Source organism: Diabrotica undecimpunctata, chromosome 3 (assembly GCF_040954645.1).
Source record: "Diabrotica undecimpunctata isolate CICGRU chromosome 3, icDiaUnde3, whole genome shotgun sequence".
NCBI classification, from domain to species: Eukaryota; Metazoa; Arthropoda; class Insecta; order Coleoptera; family Chrysomelidae; genus Diabrotica; species Diabrotica undecimpunctata.
The window spans coordinates 28,998,653-29,013,049 of NC_092805.1; the positions used below are offsets into that span (position 1 = coordinate 28,998,653).

Genomic DNA, 14,397 nt, shown 5'->3' on the forward strand with positions numbered 1-14,397 from the left:
GGGGTAGTTCCTCTGTTAAATTAAATGAATTTATGTAACCATCAACCTCCGTGTGATCACTTAGTGGTAACCTTGATAACATATCTGCTTCATACATTTGTGACCCATTTCGATACTCTACCTTATAATCATAGGCTGATAATATAACATTTCAGCGTATTATTCTAGATACCGACATTATTGAAATATTACGATCTGGATTAAAGATCACTTTAAGTGGTTTATGATCTGACACTAAAATAAACTGTCTACTATATAAATATTTATGAAACTTCTTAATACAAAATATAATGGCTAGAGCTTCACGTTCAATTTGGGAATAATTCTGCTTAGCCTTACTAAGAGTTCCAGATACAAAATGTACAGGCTTTTCTCTACCATCAGAGTACCGATGACTAAGAACACCTTCCACTCCATACGAACTAGCATCACATGAAACCACAATTTGCTTATTAGGATCATAATGTGCCAGAACTTGATTTGCCTCAATTAACTCCTTACTTAAGCAAAAAGCAGCTGTACATTCTGCATTAAAATTAAATTTAACATTCTTTTATATAGCTCTTAATTTATCACTAGTAGGATGAATACCATCTTTGTCTATACGGTGACCAAGATATTCAACCTGATCTTTAAAAAATGAACATTTCTGAGCATTTACCTCTATGATGACTTCTGCCACAATTTTTACAACTTTGATCTGCACTGAGAGTTGATCTAAACTTTGGATTTCTATGCCTGCCTCTGTTTAATACATTTATATTACCTCCCTCGGATAACAACTTGTTTCTGTGCTACTTCTGAGGCCAAAGCTAACTGACAAGCATTCTGAAATGTTAAATCTACCTCACCCAACAACTTTTTTGTGTTCCTTCGTCTCTAATCCCACAAACAAACCTATCCCTTAGGGCCTCTTCTAGAAACTGTCCAAAATTACAAGAATTTGCCAGCTTCCTTAGCTCTACACTGTAATCAGATATAGATTGATCAGCTTTTTGTTCACACCGATTGAAAACAAAACGTTCGTAGATTTCGGACACAGGTGGAGAAAAATGTTTAATCGATTTCCCTTTCACTTCTTGGAACGTAAAGTCCGTTGTTTTCTTCGGGGCCACTAAGTTTTTCAACACCTGAAAAAGACTCGTACCTCCTAGTGTGATTAACATGGAAACCTTCATATTTTCTTCAACCTTATTAACAGTGAACAAATGTTCTAATCTTTCTATGTAGGATTCAAATTCTCCTGGAACACCGGTAAAAGCTTCAATATTACCTATCAACGCCATGTTGCTGGCTACAATAACTAATATAAACCACCTCTTTGTATAAACCCTATCGTAAATAGGAACTTCACTTTATTTTTTTTTTATCTCGTCGCCAAAATGTTATGTTTGAGCCCGTGATACAAATATTAAATTGTACTTTGATTACTTTATTACGAAATATCTAATACAGAGATGAGAAAAGAGCCTGCTTCCCTTTTCTGGTTACCTGTCATCTGTCGCCGTTGACAGCCCAAAAAACGTTGCCAAGCAACACAGAAACTTACAATTACATACACATCATACTTGTGTAATTAACCGCAAAACCAAACAGTGGTTGGGTTTACATTAAAGAAAAACATACATAAAAGTCTTAAATTAAACGGCAATATGCCGATGTAATTGGATCACTAACAGGGAACCTTAAGTTTGTATTCGAAGTAAAATTTCTACATCCAAACTTTCGTACGAGAGCTTGCCAGCTTAAGTCCCTTCCTACTGCTCACTCAAATATCTCTTCCATTTACTATGCAACAGTGGTAAATTCCGAGTCGCTATTCCACTATTAGTAAATATGATACAGAAAGTTCTTTATTAGTAAACTTCTATTCTCTGTCCGTATACGAAAACGTTTGATGGATCAATACCTATACAAATAATTGATTATTTTTCGTCAGACTGCAATGCTGTTTATTTTGTTCTTTAAACAAATAATATTCCTCTTTCAGATTATTTACAAACACATTGAGATTATTCACAAGGCATTATTCATAATTGGCATCCATTGCACAAATAAATAAAATCCTTAGAGTGGCTGGTGTAGCACAAAACTTTAAAAGTAGTTAAAGCAGTAACAGAAATCAGAAATACCTACTTGACAAAAAAATTCAATATGGCACTATGTAATCCCATAACATCTATATCGAGCATGATCTTCCATGTAAACGAACAATTTAATATATATATATATATATATATATATATATATATATAATATAATATAAAGTTTTATTTTGGGGTTGCAGTCATTAATAGGGCAGGAAAGTCTCTTTGTTCTTTATCAAGCTTTCGCAAAATTTATTTGCTTCTTCAGGATATGTTAAAATATGGTATCAGTAATTACAATAAAATTAAAATTAAATAGCATTGTATAAAATTTATAATTTATAGCAATATTTTCTGGCTATAAATACTATAATTTCAAAAAATTTAAATATTCATATTTGGCGCCACTTTGTACGTAACCATAATAACAATCAAGAGCTAGTTATCAACAACAAAAAATATAATAAACAGAAACGAGTGTCTTTCTGACATAAATCAAACATCAACATAATCAATGTCATAATGAATTTGTACAAAATTAAATAAAATTAAAATATTGTACTTACATAACTAGATAATTTTAATAAGTTAAGTTTTAATGTTTTGTAAATTTGAAAATGTAATGGATTAACCTCATGTTGTAAGCTTTTATACTAGTTTTATACAATGCTATTTAATTTTAATTTCATTGTAATTACTGATACCATATTTTAACACATTCTGAAGAAGCAAATAAATTTTGCGAAAGCTTGATAAAGAACAAAGAGTTTCACTTTCCTGCCCTATTAATGACTGCAACCCCAAAATAAAACTTTATTTTACATAACGTGTCAGTCAATAATACCTAACTACTTATATATATATATATATATATATATATATATATATATATATATATATATATATATATATATATATATATATATATATATATATATATATATATATATACGATGCTTTTGTAGATGAGTTTATTTATCAATGGGCGTTTCATTGAGTCTGTTGGGCCAGTCCGGCTCTGGTTAAATATACCTATATTCTTTAGAGAATCTTAATTGAATATTAATAGTTCACTATTGTCCTTCACATGATCTTGTCTATTAAATAAAATATTTACCATCTAGATAAATTTATCGTTACTCAATTTCCAGTCAGCATACTTATTGTAATCACAAAACATAAGTAAACGCAATTGCTCAAATGTGACTAATCAGCTGATTAAAATGCACAAATAATTGTTATCATTTGAAACGACCTTTAAACAAATCAAGCAGTTGACAGATGAATGTATTTGTTGATTTAATATACTCCAATTGTTTTTATGTTTTTAGCATTATTATAATTTTGCTGGTGAAATTAATTCTTTCACCTTGATAATTCCCTGTAAATGATTTAGGGGATTCACTGAATATGCTTGATGGGTGTCAGAACAAAGAGTTGTGTAGTGTTTTATAAGTTTTAATGACAGTTTGTGTGATATCTGCAGGCGGAGTACTTGAATTAAAGTAGATAAACTTAATAAACAATAAAAACGATTAGTTTTAGATAAACAGTAAACTGGAGATTTAAAACCTTGCCAAAAAATAAGGTGAACATTTTCATGTCAGTGAGACGTAAGCCTAGACTCGGATTATTGATAGTCAGCAGTTTTTCCCAAAATAACTTTTGATATCTTTAGACCCACAGTCATATTCACGGACGGTTCTAAAAATAAGTGTATCTCAAACTTTTTTGTTTCACACACATTTGTAAAACTTTCAGTGCATTAACATCAATAAGCTAAATAGTTCTTTAAGTAGTTTTTTGTTGAATACAGTTTCTTTTTCCTGGTGCTGTTCGTGAAATTTTTGGTGTTTAAGTAGACAATATGGAAAGTAATGTGGAACATGAAATTTGCAATAATTGGTAAGTAGAAAATACAATGGTAGTTTAAACAGTCTTACAAACTGCATATGGTATATCTTAGTTTATATTCTTTGATTTTTGCTAATTCTTTTGTAAATGATTAAATATTTTCTAGTTCTTTTTAAATCCAATAAATATATCCAGTAAATATACATCCAATATTTTCTGGTTCTTTTTAATTGAACTAAAAGTATATACATACCCCCACATTTTTATACCATCTATTGATAAGTACTAGCTTATCTTATTACATATTAGGTCATAGAATGTTTTATAAATTCTTTATTTCAATAATTATTTTGAAAAGATATTTCATTATTGGTTTGTTAGAAATGATAGGAACATGCTTTGGGTTAGATAACATTAGAGATATTATTATGGTGATATAAAAACCTATGTCCTACATCTTTGTACCTATTTCAGTTAATTCTAATCATTATGCCATGTTTTTAATGCAGTTTTCTTTTATTTCAGCCTGTTGATCTGGTTTCATAAATGTTACCAGAACAGTCTTCTTTATTGAAACCATCTCTACGTTATCATACTATTAAAGTTGTTCTGGCTTTTTGCTTAAAAATTGTTTGTGTGCTCCAATTTTTGGGATTTTTTCTATTTTAGTAGATATATCTATTGCCTTATTTTAATAATATTGATAATGAAACAAGTATCCAGTAGAAAATATACTTCCATATATGACAATCTATTTCTTACTATGTTATTATTTTACATTACATTTTTTTTTCCTTATAGATAGGTGTATCTTTAGCCTTAATAGATAATTTAATTTATATTTTGTATTCATAATGTATTTCTTTATCCATTTATTTGGTGTCATCAATCTGCTTGTTCCTCTAGGTTTATTAATTTCCTGCTTCTAAGATTTTATGGCATTTTATTTTAAATTCATATAAAAGACAATTATTTTTCCTTATTTGTTATTATATAATTTGCAAAATAAGGGTATGCTATTATGTTACCTTCCTCAATTATTGTAGTTGACTGTATTATGTCCATCGTCTATATCATACCCCTTAAATGAAAAGTCTTCGCCTTAAAACTTTATTCATAGGTTCCTCTTGAATAAAGGTTATCTACAAACTCTATTGAATGTGTGTTTGGCAGGTCACTAAAGCTACAGATATCTTTGGGTATTGGGTAGACAGTCTTAAAATTTTTGGTTTTGATAATTTCAAAATACACTTCTGATGTCAATCAGAAAATTGCTGATTCTGTAGGATAGAACAACTTGGTTTGTACTTAATTTGATATGGAACCTTTAAATACTGCATTATATTGGTTTATTTGTCCCACAGTTACTATAATGCTCAAAACGCTATAAAACTTAAAGCAAATTTTTGTGTAGATGCTTTTGTTTCAAATTGTTTTTATTATTTACTTTCACTGGAACAAATTCTTATGTATACTCAAGATTCTTTTTTATTTCTGAATCACAATTTTTCTTAAACTCCTCCTATTTTCTCTTTCAATTTTGTCAATAGCCTTTACTTTTTCAATAGCGTATTTTTGTATTTCATTAAGCTTTTGTCAATGTATTGTATTTTTTAAATGTTCTTGTTTATTTTTTTTTCTTTACCGATTATAATTGGTAAAGTTACAGTTACTACTGTTGGTATCTAGTAAGGATTATTATATTGAAGCTATTTTCTTGTGTCATCTTACTATTTTAATGGGAATAAGCCACAATTGAAGTTTAAAATAAGTTTATTTATGCTTCAATTTCTACTTCGGAACAATTTTTGTATTTTGAGAACCATTTGTGAAGTGGAAATTGAAATATCAATAAACTTATTTTAAACTTCAATTGTGGCTTATTCCCATTAAAATAGTAATTGCGTTAGTAAGGAAGTCATGATTATAAAATCTAACTTAAGTTGCAATTCCATTTTTGCCTATGTTCTCTATATGATTCTGTGGTGTGATCATTTGTGTATATTTTAGAAAATATGCATACTGTAATAAAAAACATAAACATATTCTTAAAAAATTAGTGGTTTATTGAAAAAAATACATACAATATCTTCATTAACATAACATAACATGGCATAATACATTAACATAACATGTAATAAACTAAGAGATCATAACATAATTGTTAAAAGTTTTGATCAAAATGATCTACCAAAATTATATCACTGAGTACATTATGTATAGATTGAAAAATTTTGTTTATCACCAACTTATATAATCAGTTCATATTTCAAATTTACTAAAATATGTTGTTAGGATAATTGTTTTGATAACATTTCCAACCAGAAATTAATTGTTTTGATAACATTTCCAGCTGTAACCCTAACTTCGTAAAAGCAACTTTTTATTAATTATGTTATTTTTTTCTAATAACATTTTTGCAGGCTTCATCTGAGCAATAATATTCCAAGCATATAACTATTTATTTGGAAAGAGTTTAGTGATCAAAATATATTGGGAATTTTAATTCCTTAAAAATTGTTTTTTTAATTTGATAAAATTATGTAAATAGTGAGTACTCTTTATCTCGTATCTTTGGTGTAGAAGGGATAAAATATGAAGTATTTCTTTATAAATCCCTAAGGGAGTCATCAGTATATTTGATATTATCTAGAATACAAAAAAAGTTTTATGACACATCTGGCTCTGCTTAACATATGATTAAGATGTGTACTTGTTTGTCATATTATATATTTGAAAATGTTTATTTATAAAGGAAAAGCAATCACATCAAATATGAAACTGATTTCAATCCTCCTGGTATAAGTTTTTGTTAGATATATTAAGCTGATTCTCAAGATCTGATGTTCATTCTACAGTCAGCACCATCATTTATATGCAAAATGTTATAATTGGCACCTATTAGGGTAGAATTAGGGTAATGAATTTGACAAAGTCAAATTTTCTTCATATTCAGCAGTTATTTGCATCCATTTAGCTGCTGTATTTGATACCTAAAATAGAGGTTTTAAAAAATTATCATTCACTAAAGATTAAATTAATACATACATAACACTATTCTTCTTGTAATTATTCATTTATATAATAGCAAACTACTGGAATAAATAATGTTTGTGCATTCTCAAAAGCCTTGAAATAGTACATTAAGCCTCTGAAATATTCATCCTTCAATTATTAGTTTGAGTTTGATGGGAATTCCTCTAAGAACATTGGTGTTTTTATAGAATTTTATTTCATGTGGTTTAAAAGTTTTTCAAAAACAATATCCCTCCATTCATAAGAAATTATTGTAGCTGTTCATGCCTACAAATTGCCTGTTGGACAATGAATTAGTTTTACCTACCATCTTTATGTTTTTTTTTTCTTTTTATTTTAAAACTTGATTCATTGTCAAACCAATGACACATTTTAATATCACTATTTTTTTGCTTTTTTACTTTGCACATTGTATGAAAAAATATTGAATTATCATAATAGCAAAGAATATAGAGACATTATGCTTCTATATTCTTTGATAATAGCACAATATACAATAATAATAATAGTAGTTAATTAAATTTAACAGCTGATATTAGTCGGTTGTCATGTTTATTTCTATGTCAAATGTCATATGCCTGACAAAGCAGCAACATGTGAAGATTTGAAGAACTATATTATAGGAGCAAACAGAGAACAGGTGTGGAGCAAGTATGCGGAAGGGGTTTTCTCACATTAGAAAACATTTTTAGAACTCATAAAAAACGTTTATTTTTAGCTGTAATCTATCTATAATAGTAAGCTAATTTTTATTTCGTTATAGCCCCAAACAAGAACACACTTTTCCCACGAACATTGCAGGTTTTTTATATAGCTGAAAAGGACATTATAAACAGTACTTGTTGCAGTTTCGCAACTGTGTCTAAATATTTGTAATGTATTAACAGACTTTTTGATAGTTTCGATTCTCCCCGTATATTTAAACTGAGATTTGCCTGTACGAAAAAACACAGCGGCTTTAAGAACTAATTTGCAAGACCAGCCATCTGCGAAATATCACCATAGGGGATGCATTTCATACACAATCAGAGTCGAGTTTTATCTCTCAAACCACACACATGTGTATGGACGTTTGGGTTAAAGGTACCTGGGTACTTGGCATCGGTCATTTGCATTATCAAATTTGTGTGGTTTCTGTGCGTCGCTGAAGACGATTTGCGATAGCTGTGATGCTATCTTTTCATGGGGTAAAGTACACCTTATAATATTTGTTGCCAAAATTACATTGCTGCATATATCAAGTACGTGCATTTGGTATATTTATTTGATATTTGTTTGGAACTTTATCGCATTTGTGCCGCGATCGCGATTTAACGTTGTCCATTGGACATTTTGCATTTGTTTTGTTTTATGTAATATTTACTGTATTCTTATTTTTTTGTATTTTGTCATTACCGATTATACTCTGAATTGAGTTTAATATAATTCATATATGTTATGTTTGATTGCATTTTGTGTAACTGTATTAACAAGGTTTGTTCATTTTACCACGGATTAAGTATATTATTATATGTGCTCATATTTTTCACTCGTTAACGTTTAATATCAATTTATGCTTTATTTCTAATCATACTCAACCATAGCAATCGAAATCTTAAATTTCTTTGTTGTTAATGTGTTCTTAAAACCTATTCATCAACATCTTTGTTTTGGTTTGTAAATGGTTATCTTTTTGGTGTTGTTTCATATTAACTAATATTTAAGTTTATATCCTTCTTTAGTTATAATTGTATATTGGGTTATGTATATTTATGTTTAATTTCACCTCTTTTTAAAATAGAGTTTTATACAGTCCACTGGCTTTCATTTCTTTTCTTTTATTTTAATATACATACCCAATCCGAAAGGGGGAAACCAGCAAGTTCTAGATTGAACAGAATATCTTCTCTCCCCTTCAGGATGACCCCAATTGATATATTGAGGTCATCGTATGTGCAGAACGCAACAGTACTACCCCCTGTTAAGATAGGCAAAATGATCTTACTCTCAGAATTCAATCTTTTTATTTTTTAAGTTCTATGTGATTAAAAAATAAGGCTCAGGGCAATTGTAGCTCACCCCTCCCACTCACTATCTTCAAAAACGTAAATTTTTCGTTTTTATTTTTTAGATGGGATGCAATCAATTTAAAAATTTTAAAAAATTCACACGCGTAGTTGCGGCTTTACAAAACTTGTCTATTTTTATGGACCCGTAGATTCAGCGTACATTACCTAAAAGGCATTTTTTTTTTCGAAAAAAGCGTATAACTTTTTTTTGGAGGTGGCTGCAGGTCCAATATTTTTTTCATTTTGTCTACTTGATCAAAAACTATATCTCTGTTTTTAAAATTTTTCCATATAGTGCGCCGTCTTTAAAAATCCGAAAAACTGTTTAATTCTAGAGGTTTTGGTGGAATTTCTCCATTTTATAGGCTTCAAAATGAATTATATCTAGGTTTTTATAGGTTATATTTGTTTTAAATTAAATGAGACCTTTAGGATATTCAATAATTGGGCGAACAACCTTTAACCCCCCCCCCCCCCAAAAACCATGTTTTTAGGGGTTTTGGCGAGTTTAAAAATATTTTTTGATATCGATACAACCTAAATCATTTTTTTTTTTAGTTTTTACCTTTTATGTAATTAAAAAATAAGACAGCGCAATTTTAGCCCGCCACCCAAAAAAAGTTATTTTTTTGTTTTTATTTATTTTTTTTTCTGTAGGTTGCAATCACTCATTAAAAATTTCAAAAAATACACACGCATGGTTGAGAGTTTAACAAAACTTGTCTATTTTTTATAGACCATTAAATTGAGTTTATATAACACAAAAATAACCTAGGTTAGGACTAGGTTAGGGACATCGAGATTGGAGAGAAAATTAGATTTCTACCAACCGAGAGAGCAGGCATGATTCCGATCAAATTATGGTACCAATGATCACCTCCATACAGTAAAGACGCTCATTGAGAAATCTATAGAATACAACAAACCTCTTGTCCTCACTTCCATAGATTTTCATAAAGCCTTCGACACGATCGAATTAGACAGCCTTATAGAAGCAATGAATGACATCAGGATTGACCATAGGTATAGTGAACTTATTTACAATATTTACAAAAATGTCACTATGACCGTTAAGATACACGATAAAACCCGACCAATAAAAATAAAACGTGTGATAAGGCAAGGAGATACATTGTCACCGAAATTATTCATGTCCCCAATAACCATTTAACTATTCAAAACAAAGTGGTAGAACTGGTGGAGAAATATACGTATTTGGGTCACGAAATAAGAATTAGCAGGGACAACCAAACATGCGAAATCCAAAGACAAATTACTTTAGCGTGGGCAGCCGTTGGAAAACTGCGAGACACACTTAGGTTTAACTCAGACGTACCACTTTCCACCAACAAAACAGTGGTCGTACGGTGGTTGACTTCTCGATCAAAACGACCACTGTCCGTCAACAATTTTGTGGACGTGCTGTGGTCGAATGAACCACAAATCAACCACAAATGAACCACACAAATCACACAGCACAGCGATGAATTTTGAAGAAGCATTGTTGTGGCTTTTACTGCGCCAAAAAAGACGGCGTCGTCGTAATAGATTGTCTTGGGTTCATCCTATCATCGAAAATAAAGAGGAAAGTCAATTTCAACAACTTTATCATCATTTAAGACTGTATGATGACAAATTTTTTAATTATTTTCGAATGAGCAAAAGTACTTTCGATTATTTGTTAACAAAGTTAAAGGATAATTTAAAACGAGAAGATACATCCATGAGGACAAGTATTCCTCCTGACGAACGTCTCGCAATCGCTCTAATGTCAGTAAAACCATTTTATTATTTAATGTTTATTGAAATATTTACACAATAAACATGACGTCAATAAAAATTTTTAGATAAAAGCGACTCCTGGGAAAGTGGTGAAAACTCCGGTTGACTTGGCGACAAAGCTTGTCCCGGATTCTCATGTGGCTCCGGTTCTGTTGGAGATAGTGATGCTTGAAGACTACTTTCTTGTGAACATTCCGGTTGAACTCTTGGCGATCGGATCTCGAAATGCCGGATCTCAGGTCGGTCAGTTTGGATACTATAGCGGTCTTCGGGAAACAGTTGTGATCTCTCTTGATATGTATTAGTCGTATTGTAACCATACCCGTGGTAACCATCGAAACCTCTATCTCTAAAATTGTAGGTCTGCATGGGTTCAGAAAAGAGTATTTTTAATAACCATTAAAATTTCTATTTAACAATCACCACCAGCACGTCTTTATGCTTCACGCATAGAAAAGAGATTGACGCTTTGGCTAGGGAGTCGCTGTGCTGGTTGGGATGCCGTGCCTGTGGTCGGTGAATGGCCTGTGTGAGCGCAGGACGGGCAGCATCTGCGATAGTTTTGTGGACGGTATCACCCACCGACGACGACAGTTGTTGATACGGACCACAGCCTGTCGTCCGTCTGAGTGCTACCACGATATTTCATACACATTGTATACTCTCAACACACAACCACTTTTTTGTGGTTCTAATGTGGTCGGAAAGTGGTACGTCTGAGTTAAGCCTTAGGGCCAACATACCAATTAGCCTCAAAAGAAAAGTATTTGACCAATGCGTATTACCGGTCATGACCTATGGGGCGGAAACTATGACTCTAACCAAGACTACGGCTTCGAAATTGAGAGTGGCACAGAGACGAATGGAACGATCTATACTGGGAGTGACGTTGCGGGACCGAATAAGAAACGAAGATCTGCGAAGAAGGACAAGTATTGCTGATGTTGTGGAACGCATAGCGGAACTTAAATGGAATTGGGCAGGCCATGTATCGAGAATGCATGACTCACGATGGACGAGTAAAATTACACATTGGAGGCCAAGAGCAGACAAACGTAGTAGATGAAGACCACCTACACTTTGGGCTGACGACATCAGGCGTATCACGAAAAATTGGCAACAAAGAGCACAAAATCGCGAAGAATGGAGGAGTTTAAGGGAGGCCTATGTCCAGCAGTGGACGTGATAAATGAAGGCTGGATGATGATGATGATGATGATGAATACAAAAATGCATATTTTAGGCTCATAACTTGTTTTGGAAATGGTTGTCCAATTTTGTTTATTTTTTCGTTTTCTGAAAAAAAAATCGTACTGAAAGAGCTAGTCAAAATTTAACTTGCACGTTTGCTTTAATTGAAATGGTAATACATACCTACTTATTTTAGGAAAATGCACTGATGATGGAATAGTCATTCCGAAACCATTTCGTGATTTTTTAAATAAATTTTTTGTGATTTATGGTATACAGCCAAACACAGGAAATTAATTTTCCTTGTGGATAATAATGTAAAGTGATTTCAAAATAAAGTTCTAAGAAGCATTGTCTAAGCTCCTTGGTACTTCAAGAATAGTTGCCAGCATGGATTTGGAAGTGGATACTGTTAATAAGATAATACCTATCATGAACAACGACTTCTTTAACACGAAAATATTGAGGCCATCAAACAATCCAGATCTGATGTTTTAAAAAACTCACCTTGGTTCAACTCTAAATTTTCTTTTCTTTTTGCTTATCTCATATGCCATTTTCCGTACACAAAAAGGCATAAGGTATAAATTCGTTGTTGAACTTCTTATTAAAATTCGACGGTTTATAGAGATACTAATGAGTGGATCCTTACTTACCTTACTTTCTTCTTCAGCCTTAAGTAATCCAACTTTGGACATAGGCCTCCCCCAAATCAATCCAGTGTCTTCTATTTTTTGCCACTTGCTGTCAATTGTGTCCTCCGATCTTCTTAATGTCATCAGTCCATCTCATTTGTAGTCTTCCTCTGCTTCTCTTTCCTAACCATGGTCTCCATTGTTGTATTTCGTGGTTCTATCTCTTACCTTTCATCGGGCATTGTGTCTTGCGAAGCTCCATTTTAATTTGGCAGCCTGTTCTCCTGCGTCTTTTACTTTGGTTTTGCTTCTAATCCATTTGTTTGTTTTTTTGTCTATAATTCTCACCCCGAGCATTGATGTTTCCATCGCTCTTTGTGCTTTTACTATTTTATCCATATTAGACTTGGTGAGTGTCCACGTCTGTGAACCATACGTGAGTATAGGGAGGATACACTGATCGTAAATTCTGGTTTTCAAATATTGTTCTATTTTAGTGCTTTTCAAGATCCAACTCAGTTTTCCAAATCCTGCTCACGCTAACCTTATTCTTCTGGTAATTTCGGCAGTTTAATTTTCTCTGTTAACTTTCATTATCTGTCCCAGGTAAATGTATTCGCTTACTGTTTCTAAATTTATGTCGTTCAACGTTATTTCTCTAATGTTCGGTGTATTTGTCATTATTTTTGTTTTTTCCAAGTTCATCTTAAGACCTACTTTTTCCGAAACTTGAAATAGTTGCGTCATCATGGTCTGTAGTTCTTCTAAACTTGTAGCGAATATTACAATGTTATCAGCGTATCTTAAATGACTCGGTTTTCTTTCATTAACATTTATTCCTTTATCTGCCCAGTTGATGTCTTTATACGTCTTTCAGTCCAAGTGTGAATAGCTTTGGTGATATAACATCTCCTTGGCGAACTCCTGTGTTGATTGGTATAGCTTTGGTTTTTGCATCTATTTGTATTTTCATTGTAGCTTTCTTGTAAATATTATATGAGCATTATGTATCGGAATCCTACGGTTGTTCATAGCTTTCTACTACTACTACTACTTGTCGGTTTATAACGTTCTCCGCCGTTTTCCGACTTCCAATCGCCACTTAGACCGGTTGTTCCATAGATCTTCTTCTATGGCCCTCTCTCTCAGTTCTTTATCTATTCCTTCGGTCCAACTTTTTCTCGGTCTACCTCGTTTTCTCTTTCCTTCTGGTTGCCACTTTAGTATTTCTTTTGGCATTCGTTGTTCGTCCATTCTTTGTATGTGTCCGAACCAGATATGTTGTTTTGTTGTTAGGTCATCTGTGATTGTTCGTTTGATTCCCATTATTTCTCTAATGCGTTCGTTGCTAATCCTTTCTCTTCTAGATCTTCCTGCGGCTCTTCTCCAAAAATCCATTTCCGTCGCTTTCAGCGTTGACAGTGTTCTTTCTTTCAGTGGCCATTACCTCACAGCTGTATAAAGTGATACTTTTTACTATAGTCTCATATATCCTCTTTTTATTTTCTTTGCTGATGGATTGGTCCCATAAAATGGTGTTTAACATTGTGATGGCTTTTCTCCCTGACGTATTTCTCTCTCTTATATAGCTCTCTTCATAGCTTTCTGTATTGTCCAAAGTTCTATGGAGTCGAATGCCTTTTGATAATCTACGAAGCCAATGTATGAGTTCAAGGGATATTCATTGGCTTTCTCTATTAGAGTTCTGACTCTAAGAAGATAACTTATCTTACTTTTCTGAATTTAGGATAGAGAAAAATTGCT

General features: G+C 32.1%; 1 protein-coding gene across 2 annotated transcripts in view; it reads left to right on the forward strand.

The window, feature by feature from the left end:
- Positions 1 to 3,249: 3,249 nt before the first annotated feature.
- LOC140436606 (uncharacterized) overlaps positions 3,250 to 14,397 on the forward strand; it is a 47,335-nt gene continuing 36,187 nt past the window's right edge. Inside the window, exon 1 of one of the 2 annotated variants that reach the window (XM_072525557.1) lies at positions 3,250 to 3,992. In XM_072525557.1, the coding sequence (XP_072381658.1) occupies positions 3,955 to 3,992 (38 nt within the window). In that variant the 5' untranslated portion in view covers positions 3,250 to 3,954. The remainder of the gene's footprint in view (positions 3,993 to 14,397) is intronic. The other variant, XM_072525558.1, reaches the window with a different exon arrangement.